The 22,310-nt window shown below is 41.3% G+C and overlaps 3 protein-coding genes and 1 non-coding gene across 5 annotated transcripts in view; 3 read left to right on the top strand and 1 right to left on the bottom strand.

Annotated features, from left to right (window-relative positions):
* Positions 1-3,403: 3,403 nt before the first annotated feature.
* LOC117461108 (uncharacterized) lies at positions 3,404-9,831 on the bottom strand. The gene is made up of 8 exons (XM_034102813.2): positions 9,624-9,831; positions 9,131-9,258; positions 8,669-8,788; positions 8,488-8,578; positions 6,343-6,470; positions 5,878-5,997; positions 5,696-5,786; positions 3,404-4,968 (listed from the first exon to the last, which is right to left on the bottom strand). The coding sequence occupies exons 1-8, from the start codon at positions 9,664-9,666 to the stop codon at positions 4,925-4,927; spliced, it is 765 nt and encodes a 254-aa protein (XP_033958704.1). The 5' UTR covers positions 9,667-9,831; the 3' UTR covers positions 3,404-4,924.
* Positions 9,832-10,346: 515 nt separating this feature from the next.
* cd83 (CD83 molecule) lies at positions 10,347-14,950 on the top strand. 2 transcript variants are annotated; one of them, XR_004553660.2, is made up of 6 exons: positions 10,347-10,502; positions 11,171-11,298; positions 12,602-12,830; positions 12,986-13,086; positions 13,173-13,385; positions 13,567-14,950. XR_004553660.2 is itself a non-coding variant. In XM_034102459.2 (5 exons), the coding sequence occupies exons 1-5, from the start codon at positions 10,460-10,462 to the stop codon at positions 13,320-13,322; spliced, it is 651 nt and encodes a 216-aa protein (XP_033958350.1). In that variant the 5' UTR covers positions 10,347-10,459; the 3' UTR covers positions 13,323-14,950. The 2 variants fall into 2 exon arrangements, 1 of the variants encoding a protein (XP_033958350.1); XM_034102459.2 differs by having other exon boundaries at positions 13,173-14,950.
* Positions 14,951-19,048: 4,098 nt separating this feature from the next.
* Positions 19,049-19,130, top strand: trnas-aga (transfer RNA serine (anticodon AGA)). The gene has a single exon. It is a non-coding gene; the product is annotated as a tRNA-Ser (tRNA).
* A 905-nt stretch (positions 19,131-20,035) lies between these two features.
* cfap418 (cilia and flagella associated protein 418) overlaps positions 20,036-22,310 on the top strand; it is a 7,751-nt gene continuing 5,476 nt past the window's right edge. Inside the window, exons 1-2 of the mRNA XM_034102953.2 lie at positions 20,036-20,290; positions 20,774-20,876. Of these exons, the coding sequence (XP_033958844.1) occupies positions 20,151-20,290; positions 20,774-20,876 (243 nt within the window). The 5' untranslated portion in view covers positions 20,036-20,150. The remainder of the gene's footprint in view (positions 20,291-20,773; positions 20,877-22,310) is intronic.

Below are 22,310 nucleotides of genomic sequence, written 5' to 3'. Positions count from 1 at the left end.
TTTTGCATCAGTGTAAAAAAAAAATAAACAAAGAATTCAAAGTGCTATGTAAATATTATGTAAAGTATCTCAAATACATGTACTGTGATCTTTAAATGTCTGTTTTTAAATCTGAGTCTTTTTGTCACCACGGGTCTATTTGTTGAAAAATAAGGATTTGCGTTTCTGTAGGGAAAAAATATTTTGGTTCCATATTTCTGATTCACTAAATGACCATGCATTGTGATTATCAAGCTTTCAAAATAAAGTTAAATCTGATTATCATGTGCATGTGTTTGACAAGATGACTTTACCCATCAGATTAATTAAAGGGGACCTATCATGCAAAATGCACTTTCTGATGTATTTTCTACATCAACATGTGTCCCCGGTGTGTCGGGGAACTCACGCAGCGTCAGAAAATGCACTTTCTGATGTATTTTCTACATCAACATGTGTCCCCGGTGTGTCGGGGAACTCACGCAGCGTCAGAAAATAAAACCCTCTCTCTTTTCCTCCGTACCCAAATCTCTAAAAACGGGGCTTCAACGGAGCTGGTCAAGATTTGCGTCCAATATGACGTAATATCGGAAACGTGGACCCACAGGCCCAATCAGAAACGTTGCTATCAGAAACAATGCCCGACTGTTTTGGACGTAATATGGTCGGTGTTTACATTAGCATCGCTAACACTCAGAGCTAACCTGTACCGGAGAGCATGTGTGTGAAGAAGCAGGAAGTAGAAAGGAACTCACCTTGTGGTATAACCGGCAAGAGAGAAAGCCTTTGAGCTCCAGACTGTTTCAGATCCTTGATAATCCATGATACGGAGTTTCATCACGGCAGCATTTAGTTTAGACGGTAGCTGCCGGGTCCCGCATAAGCTCAGACCCCTCCTTTATTATTTTATCAATATATATATATTTTTTAAGCTTTATCCCAAAATCAGCACTTTTGAAATAGGAAGTGAAATAGAGGGATATGAGGCATGGCTAGAATGATCTGTTTGGTATTTTGAGAAAAACACTTCATAGACATGTATATATTTTCATATATCTGAGACCTATGCTATTGCCTAAAAATAGCATGATAGGTGCACTTTAAGACTATTGATTTATTAATAACTGATGAAACATCTAGAAAAATAAACTCCCCTAGAGGAGGTTAGGTCCACGGTGTTTACATGGTTATTTATACAATATGTGTGCTTATGCTAACATCACAAGACAAAAGTTGGTTCTGTGTTGTGTGTAGTGAGAATGCGCGGGGGGGCCAAGCCAAAGCTCGCTTGGGGCCCCCATAAGTCTAGGGCCGGCCCTGCCTACGCAATGATTACATTCAGGCAAACTGTAGAATACAATTTATATACTTATTGAAAACAAGCTACAAAATGTTGAAACATTGGAAAATGCCGTTTAATACTTTGTAATACTTTTGAATAGCTTTCAATTTCGCTAAATTGTTTTATCAATTTGTAATACTTGTTAAGACCCCGCGGACACCCTGGGTGTTCAACAAACAAAAATAGCATGCATTTAAATAATTGTACGAACTAATTAATCACAAAAAATACGAACCACACATTGTTATTTGGATAAATGATGAAATAGATTGCAAGGACCATTTCTGGAAAACATTTTATTACAGCTCGCTACACAGAAGCAGCAGCATTTACAGAAATGCACAAAAGCTTTGGTCTCAACCGGAGGAAATGAGGTTTTATCATGGCTTACAGTACAATACTTTTTAGAGCAATTCAAGATTAAAACAGATCAAGATAGAAAAATACTATGCAGTAAAACAATCTTGAGCTTTGTGTTTTTTTAAGGCAGTTTTCACATTATTCATTTGTCACAAGTCACATTTTTCAAAGATTTAGCAGCAATCTTTTGGACTTTGAGAACTCATTTTTTTAAATTAAACCAAACACGTTATCAGTGAAAACAGAAAAAGCATTGTTACAGTACCATAGCAACATGTGCGTAGTAAGCTGTGTTCTTACTTGGCTCTTTATAAGAAAATATCCCTTTAAGGCACCCGTAAATAAACAGAAGGAGGATTAATGCCCAGTTCAAGAGGTATGATCGGTTTGAAGCAGGATAGAGCATCTTTAGAAATGTAATTATATAAAAAGCCCAATATATTATATAAATATATTGATTTCAAAGAAAGGTATGTTAATACGGGATTATAAAACTAGCTGAAAATTAAATGAAACCTGTTAAAAATGACTTTCTATCATCAGTGACCCAAGAATGCATATTTTGTATTAATTAAGTATAAAATAATTCCGTTATATCTTTTTGACAATAACAATTTAACCTCAATAATGTTGATATGTTTACATTTAGGTCAAACTGATTCAAAATGTTGGTTATTTAATGCATTAGGTACATTTTGAGACTTCACTTTGAAAGGGTTTGAATAGTAAAATAAGGTTATGTTAGCTTGTTAGCTCGTTAGCTCGTACCTTGCTGTTACAGTGTTAGTCGTTGTGGAACATTCATGTATATCTAGCAGTATTGTTTGGTTGGAAATGAAAGAAAGCTCCAGAGTTTGGGACTTTGATGTCACATAAGACACTATTTTCTAAGTGATAGCAGGAGATGAAATAAAGAAGGTGAAGTTAGTAATTATGTAGAAGAAGAGGTAGTGTTGTAAAAGTGCAGGTAAAAGATTACCATTAGCTTAAAGAGAGAAAATGGCTTATTAGTATTTTTGGCTTTAACAATTAACATCATAATGGAGCATACAAAAACAATATTAATAAACAGGGTTCCCACACATTTTCACCAATAACTTCCAAAAACGTCCCGATAATATTGTACCACACGTCTTTAAAAATGGGCCCTATTCTGCTGATGTCCAGTATGTAGTGTCTCTACTGGGACATGTCATGTTCAGAAAGCTCTTTATTGTTCTCATACTGCCTGTGCTGCAGCACCTCTTTTCACCCTCTGTCTGAAACCAGAGCCCAGTCTGCTCTGATTGGTTAGCTGGCCGGCTCTGTTGTGATTGGTCAACTGCTTAGAGATGTCCCGCCCAGAGGTCGTGCTAACCGAATATTTTCCGCCAATGACGGATTTTTTTTAACAATGACGGAAAAATCTGAAAGCAGTTGGAACAAACGAGGAACAAGTTTCCCCGCAGCGAGGCTCCGGTGTTATGCATGCCGGCCAAAAAGGAAATTGTCGTTTCCAAACCTAACTTTGCCGTACAAATCATTGAAATGTCTGGAAGTTTTTGTTTTACGCTGTATGCGCTCCCGCGAGTGGGCATGCATAACACGGGATAACACCGGCGCTAACAGTTCGCGAGTCCCCCCCTCCCTCCCTCCCTCCCTCCCTCCCTTGACAGTTCACGAGCTTGCTCTCTGTCTCGTTCTCTCCCCCCCCCCCTCACCGTCAGAGTTGTGTACAGAGTAGACTGACGGGTAATAATGGACGGGCAGCGAAAAAGTCTAGCGCCACCTCAGGTCCCGCCCCTTAGCCTATCACGTACGAAGTGTTGGAGCGCTAGCCAATATAGAAAGGGAGAGAAACTCCCTCTGGAGGCAACGCAGGAATTTGAGCCTTTGCAGACCATTTACATGCACTAACTAGTGGAATTAAATCTAGTGGAGTTAAATCCACTCTTTGCCAACACTTTAACCTACTGAATAGCCACAACTAACTCGATTTTGGGGATTTTTTTAAAGCATAAATTAAACAGACAAAATGAAAACGTCCTAATTTCTTAACGATGGGAACCCTGATAATAATACTTTTTGTAAATTCTCTTAGCAGCTCATGTTAAGTCAGTTAGAAATACAAATCTGCTCCGTAGCTTAGATAAAAGAGCTTACAAGGTTTTCCAGCTAAAACAAACGGGGGTAAAGAAAGTAAAAAACATACTTTTTATCCTAATAATACCTTAATTAATAACAATACTGAGTCTCTGCTATCATTTTACCATCTGACTTTTGATCGAGTTCCTTCAGGACTACAGAAATATAAAAATATAACCTCACTTGTAATTTTGTACTTTTACTGGCTTTAAAGCTAGTGTGTGCTAACCAATCAGATGCTCTTTCCTGCTGCGACACTCTTTGACTTTCCTTCAGGTACATTTACGACTGGACACACTTACACACAGGAGGGGAACATTTCACAGTGCAAAAATAAAGTCGGTGTATGTAAACTGTTTTTCAAATACTAGAGATGACACTGAATCTATGAAACCGTTTTTGGGAGATTTCACTAACTGGAATTTATTTGATCCCTATGGAAATGTTTTAAAGCCACATTTGAACCCTAGACGTCCAATTAAATCTCCCTATTTCCTATTGCTTGCTCCTGTAATATGGCACTCAACAGTTTGCATTCATATTTGCCTGCGTAAATTCACTTCACTACATTTATGGCTGAACATTTAGTGTTTAAAAAACGGATTATTGGGCAGGAGAATTGGTACAAAAGGTAAACAGAAGGGCGGCAGTATTTTGATATAAAAGGTTAATTAAACCTGAATGGTTGTGTCTTAAATAATAACTGGAATGCTTTCTGTGGGTTTTAAGTAAATCCAGCCCTGAGGAGTACGTGAAATGATTAGTTGCATGATGTATCTCCCTGATCACCGTAGACATTTCATGTAGGGTTAGGGTTAGGGTTAGAGACTAAAACTGATGTGCAATATTGAGGCTTCTGTAGAAAATATTATAAAAGTACAAAAAATAGACATTCATGATGGTCAAATACTGTCTTGAAGACACCGCATGACGAGGCAATGAATACCGGGAAGACTTCATTTATATTCCTATGTGAATATATTTAGACATTTATACTAAAATCTACTAATAAAGTGCAGACGACGGAAAGCAATAGCATAGACATTTAACAGTATCACGAAAGTATCAGCTGGTTTCCATTTGTTGTACGAATGCTGATTTGTACCTTGAAGTACTCCACTATGCAGCGATCAGCACGGCCAACAGCAGGAAGACAACCCAACCTGCAGCCAAAAGAAAAAGAGAACATCATCTCACTGGTCCAAGTGTTAAGAAATCCACTTTGTAGAAAACCTACTTTTTTCGCTAAGCTGTAAAGTTCTATCACGCATTATTTCATATTATCATCACATTAAAACAAAAAGGGTGCAATAGAGGTGCAGGAATGAGTCTTCCTAAACCCAGAGATGAGTCAGCATTTTAACACTTCCTGTTCCCTCTTCTGAAGGTTTGTTTTTGGTTGTTAGCCTTAAATAAGGCCTGTAATTACCCCACTGCTGAAGTGTCTAAATGAGACGACTAGACGCCATCACGCCCAACATTAGCCACCTTTAGCTTAGCGGTGGTGACGTGAAGTCATGTGACCGTGCTGTAGTTCCTTTATAGCCCAACATTAGCCACCTTTAGCTTAGCGGTGGAGACGTGAAGTCATGTGACCGTGCTGTAGTTCCTTTATAGCCCAACATTAGCCGCCTTTAGCTTAGCGGTGGTGACGTAAAGTCATGTGACCGTGCTGTAGTTCCTTTATAGCCCAACATTAGCCGCCTTTAGCTTAGCGGTGGTGACGTGAAGTCATGTGACCGTGCTGTAGTTCCTTTATAGACCAACAATAGCTTCCTTTAGCTAGCGGTGTAACTGTAGCATACGTTTACTTATTTACTTATTTTTGGTTTGAGTCCCTTTCGGAGAGTTTTAAATAATTAGCCTGCAGGTAAATAAAAGGAGACTCACAATGATGCCCACGCTCCATGCTGTTGGATCTTACAGCCGGGCAGAGGTCTCCGATATACTGGGTCTCTTTCTCCTCAAGCATGTTGTTCTCCTGTCAATACAAGAGTGAAAATGAAGGCTCCCACGTGCCTCAGGGGCTCGATACAGATACTAATACAAAATATCAGAAAGTGTTGACCTACATCTTTACACACGATGCGAGCTGTCACATTGGGACATCCTGTCAGCTTCATCCGTCCATCTCTCATCTCTGTGCACGGAGCGATGCACTCGCTCTCCCCATGAGTGGACCTGGCAAAGTTCTGCAAGAAGGAACCAGGAGGTGGGAGAAGTGTTCAGAGGCTTTACTTGAGTACAAGTACCAATACACAATTGTCAAAATAAAAGTCCTTAAGTAAAAGCAGAAAGGCATTATCAACTAAATGTAATTAAAGTATAACAAGTAAAAACAGATGCCGTTAGGTGTATATAATGATATTTATATACGTGACATTCTTTGTAGAAACAGGTATCGGTAACAAGTAGCATTTTACTGTTGCAGACAAACAGTTCTGATTTACTTTTTGTAATATATATATATATAAAAAGACTGAAAACAGGGCAGTTGTCTGGTGGGAGTTTACATTCAGATTAGATATTATTTTCACCGTGTCATTGAGGATGAATGTGGTTTCACAGTGTGGTTCATATGTTAGTGTGGCGCCTGGACAGCAGGAGAAAGGAGATGGGAGCGTATTCACCGCTGATCCATCCAGAAGCCCCACAACAGCCAAGACTGCCAATGGAAAGAAAATACATTATTGTCAGGTTATATATTTGTATGTATTAGGTGGGAGAAGTATCTTGTACTTGAGTAAAACTAGAAGTAGTGAGATATTGTGCTTGAGTAAAAGTAGAAGTACTCAGATCTTGTGCTTGAGTAAAAGTAAAAGTACTCAGAGATCTTGTTCTTGAGTAAAAGTAGAAGTAGTGAGATCTTGTGCTTGAGTAAAAGTAGAAGTACTCAGATCTTGTGCTTGAGTAAAAGTAAAAGTACTCAGAGATCTTGTTCTTGAGTAAAAGTAGAAGTACTCAGATCTTGTATTTGAGTAAAAGTAGAAGTACTCAGAGCTTGTTCTTGAGTAAAAGTAAAAGTACTCAGATCTTGTACTTGAGTAAAAGTAGAAGTACTCAGATCTTGTTCTTGAGTAAAAGTAGAAGTACTCAGGTCTTGTACTTGAGTAAAAGTAGAAGTACTCAGATCTTGTTCTTGAGTAAAAGTAGAAGTACTCAGATCTTGTTCTTGAGTAAAAGTAGAAGTACTCAGATCTTGTTCTTGAGTAAAAGTAGAAGTACTCAGATCTTGTTCTTGAGTAAAAGTAGAAGTACTCAGGTCTTGTTCTTGAGTAAAAGTAGAAGTACTCAGGTCTTGTTCTTGAGTAAAAGTAGAAGTACTCAGATCTTGTTCTTGAGTAAAAGTAGAAGTACTCAGGTCTTGTTCTTGAGTAAAAGTAGAAGTACTCAGATCTTGTACTTGAGTGAAAGTAGAAGTACTCAAATCTTGTACTTGAGTGAAAGTAGAAGTACTCAGATCTTGTACTTGAGTGAAAGTAGAAGTACTCAAATCTTGTACTTGAGTGAAAGTAGAAGTACTCAGATCTTGTACTTGAGTGAAAGTAGAAGTACTCAGATCTTGTACTGAGTAAAAGTAGAAGTACCAGAGTGTAGGAATACTCTGTTACAGTAAAAGTCTGCATTCAAAATGTTCCTCAAGTGAAAGTAGAAAGTATTCTCATCTAAATATAGTGAAAGACAGTGAAAGTAGTCGTTGTGCAGATCGGTCCATTTCAGAATAATATATATATATGTTTTATAATGATTGATCATGAAAGTGTTCTCAAAGCTGGTGAAGGTGCAGCTAGTCTGAAGTACTTTGTAGACTGCAGGGTAGCTGGTGAAGGTGCAGCTAGTCTGAAGTACTTTGTAGACTGCAGGGTAGCTGGTGAAGGTGCAGCTAGTCTGAAGTACTTTGTAGACTGCAGGGTAGCTGGTGGATTTATTCCAGGTGGAACTAAAGTCTGATTTAACACTTGGTTATATTTCACATCATTCATCCACATCTGAGAAGTAAGGTATTACATATATGTAGTTGAGTAAGTACAGTACTTGAGTAATGTAACACCTCTGCTCAAGCATTAGCAGCCTCCCTTTTTTGTACCGCAGTGGGTTTTTCCAAACTGCTCTGAAGAGGCAGGTTTCTAGTGAAACGCCCCTCGTGCTGGGAAATCCCGGGGAATCCCATGTGACGCTTTAGTTTCAGGCCATTCATTATCTATGACTGTAAACCACGGGTATTTTAGGGGGAGCTACATCAACCACCTAGCACCAACACGTGTATAGCCCTTATTTAAATCTTTAGGGCATAACAGTTGTAAAATGCTCTAAAAACTGAATCCCGATGTATTTTCTCTTTCCATTCATCTGACAGACAGAGAGCTGGAGACGAGACTGAAGGGGAAACTCCACTGCGCATGCTCATTGAGCCCAGCCCCGGTACTTTCCGACCTTACCGTTGTTCAATATTGACTTAAACGCCATAATGATACAGCAGTTTGTTATGATACAGTTAGTTTACAGTGTTGACAAACCATACACATATTTTTATTTAATTTTGTATATTTTATTAATAATAAATAAATAATAATAAACCAAACAGTAATCATCTTTTCGGACGGACACTACTTTTTATCTAGACATATATACATCGTTGTATCCGTTGTAATTAGCCTGCAGGTAAATAAAAGGAGACTCACAATGATGCCCACGCTCCATGCTGTTGGATCTTACAGCCGGGCAGAGGTCTCCGATATACTGGGTCTCTTTCTCCTCAAGCATGTTGTTCTCCTGTCAATACAAGAGTGAAAATGAAGGCTCCCACGTGCCTCAGGGGCTCGATACAGATACTAATACAAAATATCAGAAGTGTTGACCTACATCTTTACACACGATGCGAGCTGTCACATTGGGACATCCTGTCAGCTTCATCCGTCCATCTCTCATCTCTGTGCACGGAGCGATGCACTCGCTCTCCCCATGAGTGGACCTGGCAAAGTTCTGCAAGAAGGAACCAGGAGGTGGGAGAAGTGTTCAGAGGCTTTACTTGAGTACAAGTACCAATACACAATTGTCAAAATAAAAGTCCTTAAGTAAAAGCAGAAAGGCATTATCAACTAAATGTAATTAAAGTATAACAAGTAAAAAACAGATGCCGTTAGGTGTATATAATGATATTTATATACGTGACATTCTTTGTAGAAACAGGTATCGGTAACAAGTAGCATTTTACTGTTGCAGACAAACAGTTCTGATTACTTTTGTAATATATATATATAAAAAGACTGAAAACAGGGCAGTTGTCTGGTGGGAGTTTACATTCAGATTAGATATTATTTTCACCGTGTCATTGAGGATGAATGTGGTTTCACAGTGTGGTTCATATGTTAGTGTGGCGCCTGGACAGCAGGAGAAAGGAGATGGGAGCGTATTCACCGCTGATCCATCCAGAAGCCCCACAACAGCCAAGACTGCCAATGGAAAGAAAATACATTATTGTCAGGTTATATATTTGTATGTATTAGGTGGGAGAAGTATCTTGTACTTGAGTAAAACTAGAAGTAGTGAGATATTGTGCTTGAGTAAAAGTAGAAGTACTCAGATCTTGTGCTTGAGTAAAAGTAAAAGTACTCAGAGATCTTGTTCTTGAGTAAAAGTAGAAGTAGTGAGATCTTGTGCTTGAGTAAAAGTAGAAGTACTCAGATCTTGTGCTTGAGTAAAAGTAAAAGTACTCAGAGATCTTGTTCTTGAGTAAAAGTAGAAGTACTCAGATCTTGTATTTGAGTAAAAGTAGAAGTACAGAGCAACGCTGAAGGTCATTCATTCAGTTGCCTACCTGAAATGGCTGAAAGTATCGAGGGAGCGAGGTTCATATTCATGAAGGATATCTTCCTGCGGTAAATTGTGAAATTAGGAGCCCAGTCGTCGACCGTTCATTCCTATGAGAGTTCGGTGGATGTCTGGGCCCTCCCGCAGTTGAAGTCCCCTTAAGCCCCGCCTCTGATCTCCTGGCTCTCTCAGTCATCTGAATGGAGAGAGGAAATTGCTGGATAAATAGATATACACTTTATTGATCCCAAAAAGGGACATGTTTTCATCACAGCAGCTTGTTAAAACAAAGGCATTGCACTTCAAAAAATGAAAAGAGTTTAAAATAAACACACATAAAATAGAAAATTAACAGCACAAAGAAATAAAATATACATGTCGACAGAAAGATACAAATGTGTGGACTATCTGACAAATTAGAGTTTACACAATTTAAAAGTAGGATAGTATTTACATTACGTGTACAATAAATGGCATATAAATGAAACATAAATGTAACAACAACAAAAAGGCCAGTATAACAAATATAAATAACTCGGATTTTAGCGCACCTTAAAACTTGTATACCCTAAAATCGGGACTATACAAGTGTTCGTTCTGGGTGGTTAATTTAGCTTTAAAAAAAAAAAAAAATGATATACATATTTACAGAGTGTCATGGTCATCCCCAATGTAAGGAAGCTGTACCACCTTGTGGGCGTGGCTACTCTAAACTGGGTTGGACCATAAGCACGGGTTGGACACTTTATATACAGCCTTTGGTTGGACACAGACAGCATAAAGACAAGAGCGAAACGAAACTCATAAACATCTCTCAAACGGACTCCTTCTCCAAACATCACCATGACTCGACAGATCCTGAGCCTGTCTCTTCTTCTCTCCCTGTGTGAGTAGCCTGTTGTTTCATGCAGTTCTCGAAAAGATTGCGCTGCAGCTAACACGTAAACAAGGATTACGTAATGCTCATGAGTAGGGAGGGAGTGGGACTCCAGGAAGAATGAAATGGCTCTTTTTACTTTGCACAAGGCATCATATTAAAGGAAAGATAATATGCGAAACCCTACCCGTAGTGATACAAATGTTTATTTGCAGTGACTTTGAGGCTTTGCACTTCTGGATATATATCTGTCCAGTGGGAGATAATTAAGAAAGTGTTCGTATTGCAGGTTTAATAAACTGAAAAATTAATTGTGTGTGTGTGTGTGTGTGTGTGTGTGTGTGTGTGTGTGTGTGTGTGTGTGTGTGTGTGTGTGTGTGTGTGTGTGTGTGTGTGTGTGTGTGTGTGTGTGTGTGTGTGTGTGTGTGTGTGTGTGTGTGTGTGTGTGTGTGTGTGTGTGTGTGTGTGTGTGTGTGTGTGTGTGTGTGTGTGTGTGTGTTGTGTGTGTGTGTGTGTGTGGTGTGTGTGTGTGTGTGTGTGTGTGTGTGTGTGTGTGTGTGTGTGTGTGTGTGTGTGTGTGTGTGTGTGTGTGTGTGTGTGTGTGTGTGTGTGTGTGTGTGTGTGTGTGTGTGTGTGTGTGTGTGTGTGTGTGTGTGTGTGTGTGTGTGTGTGTGTAGGTTTGTGGACCCTGGCAGTTGAAGAGGACGCGTTGGAGGTCAGATCTGTGGTTTCTGCGAACTGCACCCTTCCATGCACGGCTCGGTACACGCCTGGAGTCCAGTACCTTGCAGTGAGATGGTACAAGGTAAATACTGCAGTGTTTTCTAATACTTCGAGTAAATGATTCAACAAGTATGAAGGACAGATGTCCTCTTCTGATTGGCTGATTCAAATAAGGCTTAACTTTCAGTATCGTTTTGAGTGAAGGGAGAAGTCTGATCCTTTACTTAAGTACAATTAGAAATACTGTGGTTTTAAATTAGTATAGAAGTAATATCAGCTTAATGTACTTGAAATATCAGAAAAGTATGCAGATTGGCACTTTTCACAGTATTATATTCCCATAGTATATTTAGATACTTGGTAGATTAGCAGTACAGTACTGCAGTATATCATATAAGCAGTTCATGTGATGTGTTAAAAGCTTGTTACCAGTGTTTGAAGAAGTACCCAGATCCTGTACTTTTAGTAAAAGTACAAATACTATGGTCTTAAAATACTCGATTACAAGTAAAAGTCCTGAATTAGAAAATGTACTTGAGGAAAAGTATTAGCATCAAAATATACTTAAAGTTTACAAAAAGTAAAATGACTCATTCACAATGGCTAATTTCAGTATAATATGAAGTACAGAAGTATTATCAACTGAATCAAGTACCAAAAGTGAAAGTACTGGTTAAGCAGAATGGATATTTTCATAGTATTATATTATGATGTTTAATATGATCCTGTTTTTCTACATGAGAGCATTTCTGTGTTGCAGTACAGGTATTTGTGTTCAACATGTGAGAAGTAGAAAGTACAGGTATTTGAGTTCAACATGTAAGAAGTAGAAAGTACAGGTATTTGAGTTCAACATGAGAGAAGTAGAAAGTACAGGTATTTGAGTTCAACATGTGAGAAGTAGAAAGTACAGGTATTTGAGTTCAACATGTGAGAAGTAGAAAGTACAGGTATTTGAGTTCAACATGTGAGAAGTAGAAAGTACAGGTATTTGTGTTCAACATGTGAGAAGTAGAAAGTACAGGTATTTGAGTTCAACATGTGAGAAGTAGAAAGTACAGGTATTTGAGTTCAACATGAGAGAAGTAGAAAGTACAGGTATTTGAGTTCAACATGTGAGAAGTAGAAAGTACAGGTATTTGAGTTCAACATGAGAGAAGTAGAAAGTACAGGTATTTGAGTTCAACATGTGAGAAGTAGAAAGTACAGGTATTTGTGTTCAACATGTAAGAAGTAGAAAGTACAAGTATTTGTGTTCAACATGAGAGAAGTCAAAGTGAAAAGTGGTCAGAAAAGTAAGTAGTGGAGTAAAGTACTGATACCAGAAACATGTACTTAAGTAGAGTAACAAAGTATTTGAACTCCACTACCTCCCTCCTCTTCAGGTCTCAGGCGCTCCGGACCCTGGTCTCTCGGGCCTTCTGAGCAGAAAGCTCCCCAACGGGCCGACCCAATGGTACGTGGGCGTGCAGCGGGAGATGGACCTGCAGGGGGGAACCGGAGACATCGTCCTGCCCAACGTCACCTGCGCAGACCGCGGCGCGTACACCTGTCACCTGGCGGCGCCGGTGGGGCAGCAGAACCGGGAGGGGCAGGTGACCCTCACCCTCACAGGTAAAGACACTCATAACGCAGATACATTTAGCCGCCATGACACCGTGTTGGAGGCTCTCCCTGTCTCCTTGGACCCGCAGGTTCCCAACGTGGCGTTCACAAAGCTGTTGGTTGTTTTGAGTCCTGCATGAAGTAACTTTAATCTCCATGTTCAGATTGTCCCACCGACGGCCCCTCCGAAAGGACAGACGCCTACCTGGTGGTCTTCGCCTCAGTGGTGCTGCTGCTTGCACTTCTAGTTTTCCTCATCAGCTACGTAAGTGTTCACACAGCATTCACCGCGGTACGGCTTCTCTTGCTGCACGTGTCTCACCTTCGCTGCTTCCCGTGTCTCCACTGCAGAAGAGTCTGACCAGAACCCTCGCAGACAGAAGCAAGGCGCTGCAAAAAGTAGCTTTCCTGCATCCAAACAAACCGCTGGATGAAAAGGACTTGCAGTCGATCAAGATCCTGGGTCCCAAAGTGTCGAAAGAGAAGCAGCTCTGGGTCTGAAGACCACGAAGAGGCTGGAGAGAGGGGGTGCCTGAGGACTCCACGAAGTGCCTTCTTTTCAACGTAAGGATCCACACTTCCTGCATGTTGGCGTCCATAGGAGCCACTTCAATTGGGACAGCCTTAGCGAAGGACCTTCCTCCAAACCCACCACACGACTCACGGTGTCTCCTCACAGAAAAGTGGCTTTTAATCGCAAGTAATGATTTTGAATTAACGAAACCCTTCAAATTGTAATCTTCAGTCGCGGGTCAAAGTCTCCGGAAGCTAAAACAAGACGTGGAGGCCGAGCGGGCTCGTCCCCCGCGGGGAGGAAACTGGACGTGGAGCTGGTCAGCGAGGTGGAGCAGAAGGTCAGCGGTTCGAAACCCCGACCCCCCCGACCCCTGTGTGGAAGTGTCCTGGGAAGAGACACACTGACCCTTAATCTGCTGTGTGTGTGTGTGTGTGTGTGTGTGTGTGTGTGTGTGTGTGTGTGTGTGTGTGTGTGTGTGTGTGTGTGTGTGTGTGTGTGTGTGTGTGTGTGTGGTTGTGTGTGTGTGTGTGTGTGTGTGTGTGTGTGTGTGTGTGTGTGTGTGTGTGTGTGTGTGTGTGTGTGTGTGTGTGTGTGTGTGTGTGTGTGTGTGTGTGTGTGTGTGTGTGTGTGTGTGTGTGTGTGTGTGTGTGTGTGTGTGTGTGTGTGTGTGTGTGTGTGAAGTCCTGCATGTAGTACAATGTTGTATCATTGTGCTTGAGCTACTGGGTCACATGGCTGGTTCCATTTGTTCTCCCAGGACTTGTCGCAGGATACTTCTACTTTGCGTATTACTACTTTGACTCGAGTTAGAGATCTGAGTTCTTCTCACACCTCTGAAAACGAACGCCCAGCTGAACAGTTGAGCTGAATCACAGGAAGTTTCCTGTTCGTCCGGTTTGAAACTACTGATACTCATAAAGGAGGACGGGGTGTGGAGAAGTTCTGAGTGTCGGAGCAAGTATTCCCTTTACTCGAGTGAAAGTACTAAAACTACAAGTGCAAGTAAAAGTCCTGCAGCGAGAATGTTACGTTCAGGTGGACTCGGAAAGATGTACTCTTTGAAGAAAAGTCTCGTGTAAAGCACGCCTTTGAGCGTTCCCTCTTATCGTGCGGTGGGTCCCTATTCTTCTTTTAGGGGTTTCCCTTTGATACAGTTTTGTGTGCATGTCAATGGTCTGCAGAGGTTACCATCCCTGTGTTCCCTACAGAGGGAGTTTCTCTCCCACACACTCTGGTTTCAGTCAGAGGGTGAAAAGAGGCAGAATGAGAAAGATGGATAATGTTTTGGAGCGAGGAGACGTGTCACAGTCGAGGCTCTGAATACTGAAACATCAAATCATTGAATGAAAACAAGCAAATCTAAATGATTGACACACAAAGAAATCTCACCAATGTTTTGACTATAATCGATATTCAAATGGATGCTAAACTAGTACCACTAATTGCTTTGTTTGAGGGTTTCATCGCCACGCGCTTCACAACGACCAAAGACGTCATGTGCCTCGATACAGGAATGCTTCTGTAGAAACCCTTTGTCCGAGACAAGAAGACGAGTTCTTTATTTGTATATATTGTTGTGTCTTTTTAATAAAGTGCTTTTGTTTGGAACATACTGGGAGATCTGCACGGTTTCATTCTGTAACTCTGTGTGATGAGGTTTTTGGATTAGCTCTCCTAGCCCTGGATAAGGAGGCGGATGGAGAGGAGGCGGGCAGCAGCATGAACACCTGAAATCACAGCTGACTGCAGGGGAGAGGAGAACCATTTTAAAGTTTGGCTGCAGCATGCTGATTGGCTGCTGAGATGAGATGAATGTAATAGGTTAGCAGGAAGCCCGTGATGAGCGGATTATAAGCAGCTGCGGAGTGAAGGTATACGGGGGCGCCGCCAGGGATTGTGGGCCCCATGCAAAGACATCACATTGGGCCCCACCACCAGGCCCAGGCCACGCCAACCAAGCACAATGCTGCAACCACACCTCCAGAACCCACCCACTCATTTATGCTTTAGATAACTCCACCTGTACAGGCTTGCATCTATCGTGTAGTCCAATACTAACTGCACTATATTTACTGACACTGAGCGGTGAACACATAACACTGTGCAGACGGGCCACATTCTGCTGCAGTGGAATTCACTATTTGATATAACACTAACATTCCCTCAATAGACCTCAATAGTCATCTGTTATGGTGTACATGCCTTTTTAATAACATTTTTGAATGGAACATTCGTAAATCAAAATAAATATAACTCAAATATACATGACCTCTTAAATTAAAATAAAGTGAACATTAACACCAATATTATCATTTATAACATATAACATAAGCAGCAGATTTTCTAATTAAATATACCAACTACAAAATAAGCGGGTATTAAAGTGTAAATGGAAACAAAACGGAAATGGAAATGAAAAGGCCTGATGGCGGTGCTAAATCAGAGCAACACTGGGTGACCTTTAGTCCCTCTCTCTTGTCTTTCTCTCCTTTCTTTTCTTTCTTGAAAGCCTGACTTTGTTAGTCGTTGAGACATTGTACACACGTAAGTACTCGCATCCCTGCTCACATGCTCACTCTGCTAGAACATGTGCTGCCGCACAGCGTTTGGAGACAGGACCGCATAACTTATAAAGTCCTCCTCCTGACCTACAAGTCCCTCCATGCCCTTGCCCCCCAGTACCTATCGGACGTCCTTCACCCACATGCCCCACCCCTCAGACTCTGGCCTGCTCACCACCCCCCGCACCAAACTGAGAACCTTCAGGGACAGAGCCTTCAGCGTGGCAGCCCCCACCCTCTGGAACGCTCTCCCTGCGGAGATTCGCAACATCCCCACACTGGACGCCTTCAAAGGACCCTCAAGTCCCATCTGTTCATCAAGGCTTTCGGCCCCTAAATCGATCTGTTGTGTTGTCTGTCTGACCTTTGTTTTGTGTGTGCTCGCCCTATTCCTGTAAAGCGACCTTGGGTCCCTTGAAAGGCGCTGTAGAAATCTCAGTTATTATCATTACATGTAAATAGAGGGGGGTGTACAGAGGCTTTGGATAATTAACTTTTCGAAAGGTTACTTAACATTTTTTTCTTAATGTTCTACAATTTGTGGGGCCCCTGTCAGTCACGGGCCCTTAGAATCGTCCTGACTTTCCACCCCCTCACCCCTGAATGTATACCAGTGTTCCTGAAAGAACTTGCGCTGAGCTTCATATGACAGTGGACCGGGTACATGAGCAACGTGGCATTTAAAAACAAGAACAGAAACTGCGCTGTGTTATTTCCATTTATTGACCTTCATCTGTGACACATGGGGAAATCCCGAGACGCAGACATGAAACCATGACTGTTAGGGAGTTTCTTTTACTATATGTAATCTAACACTTCTCCTTTGACGCCTCTTGAATGTCAGGTTTTTTTTTCACTTCTGTTTTCTATTTCAAAGAGAAAGGAATAGGTGATTTTATGATTATTTGTGTCCAATACTTCTGTAAGCTGGGGCCTATACTGCGAACCTGGTTCAACCTGACCCTGATATGTTTGAGTTAGCCGGTTGGCCTAATCCAAAACATACGCGCTCTCGCTAAACGGTCCTACGACGCGGGTCATCAAGTGGATCGCTCAGGCCAGCCGTGTCCTATCTAGCTAGGTGCGCGGTCACATGAAAGGGGTGGTATCTGGAGCATTCGACCAATCACAGACATGGAGAAGCGCACTGACAACGCAGCGTCATACTTCCTGAATGAAAAGTCAACTTTAATACTAGACATATGAAGAAGTTAAACTTTAAACATCCATGACTTAAACACTTGATCAGGATCAAAGCCTCAGAGCTGCACCTGCAAGGTGAACACAGCTGGAACAGAACACGTGTTTGAATGCGTACATTAACAGGTTTATGATATCACTGCCGTCTAACACACGATCTGACTTTCATTACATTTGTCTCGAGTGTTTCCTCAACTTATGTGTTGCTTAAAATAATACTTCTGCATCCAGTCTGTGACACTGTGAGTGTTGCACGGCCAGATACGGCTCAGCTGACTCAGATCAGGAGAGATATGATACATTATGAAGTGATATGCCGCGGACTGTACTTAATGTACTCTGATCCGGTTACTTATGTTGTGGCCGATATTTAAGTGCTTTCTTAACGCTAATGTTATAATAGTCAGACTGCTCTGAAGATGGAGGTGATATTCTATTAATGTTCACGTTCACACAGTCGCTGATTTTTGCCGGCCGTCTTTCCTGCGACGGCAGTTTTTCTGTATTTCCTTTCTCCTGTAATCTGACTTGATCGCTTTAAACTCCGCACACTGAGCTCTGATTGGTCAGCAGGCGGTGCTTTCACTGAGTTGATCTCTTAGCCTGCAACCTAACCTGGTCCCGACCAGGTTAGCTGCTTAGCATATATTACCATGGAGATCTAGCCTGCTAAAAAGAGAACCAGCTTCGTAGGACCGGAAAGCCGGAGTTTTCCCTGAATTTAGCCGGCTAAGCGAAAATCCTGCTTCGCAGTACACCCCCCTGGTCTTTCTGCGTTGTTTTGGTCCGACCTCAGAATTGTATTAACCCTATATATGATAAAAAAGAATGTTAATAGAAGGGTTTAGTTGGTGTGTAGTAAAGTGTTACAAAGATGTTAGGGTTATTAGTGAGTTGCTTTAAAATGAGAAAATATTTCTGAAATATGTTCTTGTTTTAGGTTTTAGTTTAAAGCCAATTAAAGATTTCATTATTAAAAATGAATGTTGACACTTCATTTTAGGAAATAAGGTAAAGATTCTGGGCATTTTGAGGTACATTTAGTTTGTTTATTTATTTGATGCTGGTATAGTTTGAAAAATTAGAAGTAACAATAGTTATTTCAGTTTTAAGCTGCTTTTGCGTCTTTTCAATCGGTGCTGGTGCTCGACACTGCTGCACAAACACTCACCATTTCAAGAAGATTTCCCATTAGTAATTATATTAAATATTGTTTTTAAAGGAGAGAAAGGTTCTGGTCATTTCTGTGATTCACCTTTGTCTGTTTTTGTTTTTTTAATTAAATGACATTATTTGTACCTGTGTGTTTAAGGTGCATGTTACTAATGAAATAAAATCCTGAAAGCAACTTTTATTTGATGGTAATACCATGTTGCGATGAGTTTGCTCAATGTGGGGAATTGGTTTGACACGTTTATTTATTTCAAGCTTTTGAACACTTTATTCTGAAAAATAAACAGATAATTTGATTAAACTCTGAGCAGAAGAAATCCCTGTTTTTGTTTTGTCCTTTAAGTAAAAAATAGCTGTTTTACCACACAACATTGTACCGTTACTGAATGTTTTGAGCCGTAAAGTACGCATAATCATAACATCTTCCTCGGTGTCAAGTCTGTAACACCCTAACAATAACGCTGATATTCATAGTTGAATATCATTTGCTTAAAAACTCCTCTTTTTCTGTGATTTCCTGGTCAACACGGAGATGGAATGGGCGTTACTATCCTTTCCGTGTCTAGTGACCATGCACTGACTGTCATTGGTCGGTTAAGACCACGTGACGATGCACTGCCCTGTCATTGATTGGTTAGGACCTGTTAGAACTTGGTCGCTAAAGTGTTAGGAAAGCTGTTCGGAACTGTTAGGAATTGTCAGGTAACGTGTTAACATTCCATTCACTAGAGGCTGGGTCATATAAATACGTCATATGTAACGGACAGTTGTCATCAGTTGTCGTGGCCGAGTGGTTAAGGCGATGGACTAGAAATCCATTGGGATCTTCCCGCGCAGGTTCGAATCCTGCCGACAACGTCACTTTTCTTTTTCATTCTATGTTCAACATAAATACATTTACATATTTTTACTCTTGCATTTATCTCACTTTATATTGTGCGTTAGTGACATTACGCTGAGCTAACCGAGCGTCGTGCTAACGGGTAAACCAATGGCATCGACAAATAGTACTTCCTTACACATTTAAATAAAAGCCTCAATAGGTAGACAGAAGGAGCTGTTGTTCCATTGAGATTTGGTTTTAAACTATAAGCATTGCATAATAACTGTCTTTCTGTTTAATCCATCTCCAGTCTTCCTCCATCTTTAGTTCCCACATCACTTGTGGATTTTCTAGGAGAATAAACAAAGTACTGTATGGCAGATAATGAAGCTGGGGAAACTGGGTTCACACGTTGAAATTATACATTTGTAAATGCAAGGAGTTAATGTATGTCTGCCAACGTAAGCATTAGTGGTTCAAAGTGTACAAAAACAACTTATTTATGAGGTAAATATGAAAAGTATCACCTGACACTGAAATACGTAATGAGGAAATATACACCTATCTCTGAGGTGGTAGTGTACATTTAAACTTACAATCTAATGTTTCTATGTGGAACAAATCTGCTCAAATCATCAGTGTTTTAATCAGAATTTAAATTAAATTCTGTCACGTAATGAGGTAACTATGAAAAGCAAACAGTGCCACATAATACGCCACTATTGCAACGAGTCCTCGAGTAAAAAAGCATTTTCTTGCGTGTTTTTGTACGATGCAAGTTTTTTGCATGTTCACTAGTTTACATGCCGCTTTTTATAGTATTTAAAAAAAAAAATAATGTCTGTTATTTTGTGTGTTTGATACATCTGACAGTAACCCTAGAGGCCTAAGCATTGGTTCTAAATGTGGGAAGGTTCAAGTATACCATCTTCTGGGGTTTTTCGGCTACGCTCAAAGACGCTGAAAACGGCGTCTCTCCACTTCCGCTCTTTCCTCCCGTTACTTAGCAACCAACTGACGCTTTTAGCTTGCTAGCTGGGTTAGCACAAACAACCATGGACGATCATGGCGACGATCTGGACGAACTGCTGGATGAAGTTGAAAACAAGTTTTGTAGAAACGTTTCTGTCGGATGTTCGGTCCGCGTGGACCCGAAGGAGCCCCGGAAAGACAACGAAGAACAGAGAACACAGAGGTAAACAAAGCTAACAGAGAACACAGAGGTAAACAAAGCTAACAGAGAACACAGAGGTAAACACGGCTAACAGAGAACACAGAGGTTAACAAAGCTAACAGAGAACACAGAGGTAAACAAGGCTAACAGAGAACACAGAGGTAAACAAGGCTAACAGAGAACACAGAGGTAAACAAAGCTAACAGAGAACACAGAGGTAAGCAAAGCTAACAGAGTAAACAATGCTAATGTAGCTAGCTGTTGTTAGCTATAAGCTATCAGAGCGTGCTGCTGTGTGGCTGTTTCTCTCACTGTCTTTATTCTAACGTGTAAGGATCTGAATCCTTAACAACATACCTTTACATAAAGTCTATGAGGTATACATTCAGGGCTAAGGTGTGTAGCATTTGGTAACATTGTTGGGCTTGTTTACTTGCAACATTTAATGATTTTGTTGTGGTATATTTCCATGTCGTTACAATTGACCCATTTCTTCTGATTTAGTGCCACTAAACCCAAACAGTCGGTGAGCAGCGTCACTGACGACATTGACGCCCTCCTGGAGGAATTACTGGAGGAAGACTACAGCGATTCCCCTCCACGCAAGGTGATCGTGTACTTTATATTAAAATACTGATATCACCTTCCCAATTATTGATTTTCGCCACATGGACAACTTTAAATCACACGTGTTTTCTCAGATAAAGATTAAAATGTTGGCACACCTGTATCTGTGTGGTTCAACTACTTTACTGAAGAAAATAGGTCATTTCAGAATGAGAAACGGGTTTATTGCCAGGTACACACACGAGGAATGTGACTTGATGTCATGGTGCAGACATAACATATAAAACAAAACATCTTTAAGGACACTGTAATAGAATATAGTTAAATAGCAATAAAACAAAGCAGTAATTTACATGGAAATAGAATGCAGTGAATTATAAAATATGAAATAAGAAATATGCGCAGTAAGCAGAATGAACATTGTGTGCATTAATGTAATGCATATAGTCTATGATGTGGCAGAGGTAAAGTGTCAGCGGGGGGGCCGGGCCTTGTTTAAGAGGCCGGTAGCGGAGAGGAAGAAACTGTTCAGGTGGCGAGAGGTTCTGGTCCTGATGGAGAGAGGTTCTGGTCCTGATGGAGAGAGGTTTTGGTCCTGATGGAGACAGGTGTTGGTCCTGATGGAGAGGTTCTGGTCCTGATGGAGAGAGGTTCTGGTCCTGATGGAGAGGTTCTGGTCCTGATGGAGAGATGTTCTGGTCCTGATGGAGAGGGGTTCTGGTCCTGATGGAGAGAGGTTCTGGTCCTGATGGAGAGAGGTGTTGGTCCTGATGGAGAGGTTCTGGTCCTGATGGAGAGAGGTGTTGGTCCTGATGGAGAGGTTCTGGTCCTGATGGAGAGAGGTTCTGGTCCTGATGGAGAGGTTCTGGTCCTGATGGAGAGAGGTTCTGGTCCTGATGGAGAGGTTCTGGTCCTGATGGAGAGATGTGTTGGTCCTGATGGAGAGGTTCTGGTCCTGATGGAGAGAGGTTCTGGTCCTGATGGAGAGAGGTTCTGGTCCTGATGGAGAGGTTCTGGTCCTGATGGAGAGATGTGTTGGTCCTGATGGAGAGAGGTGTTGGTCCTGATGGAGAGAGGTTCTGGTCCTGATGGAGAGGTTCTGGTCCTGATGGAGAGATGTGTTGGTCCTGATGGAGAGAGGTGTTGGTCCTGATGGAGAGAGGTTCTGGTCCTGATGGAGAGGTTCTGGTCCTGATGGAGAGATGTGTTGGTCCTGATGGAGAGAGGTGTTGGTCCTGATGGAGAGAGGTGTTGGTCCTGATGGAGAGAGGTTCTGGTCCTGATGGAGAGATGTGTTGGTCCTGATGGAGAGATGTGTTGGTCCTGATGGAGAGAGGTTCTGGTCCTGATGGAGAGGTTCTGGTCCTGATGGAGAGATGTGTTGGTCCTGATGGAGAGAGGTGTTGGTCCTGATGGAGAGAGGTGTTGGTCCTGATGGAGAGAGGTGTTGGTCCTGATGGAGAGATGTGTTGGT

This window comes from Pseudochaenichthys georgianus, chromosome 16 (genome assembly GCF_902827115.2).
Source record: "Pseudochaenichthys georgianus chromosome 16, fPseGeo1.2, whole genome shotgun sequence".
In the NCBI taxonomy this organism is placed as follows: domain Eukaryota; kingdom Metazoa; phylum Chordata; class Actinopteri; order Perciformes; family Channichthyidae; genus Pseudochaenichthys; species Pseudochaenichthys georgianus.
Note: the sequence above shows the minus strand (reverse complement) of the source record. Positions and strands in the feature narration are given on the sequence as shown.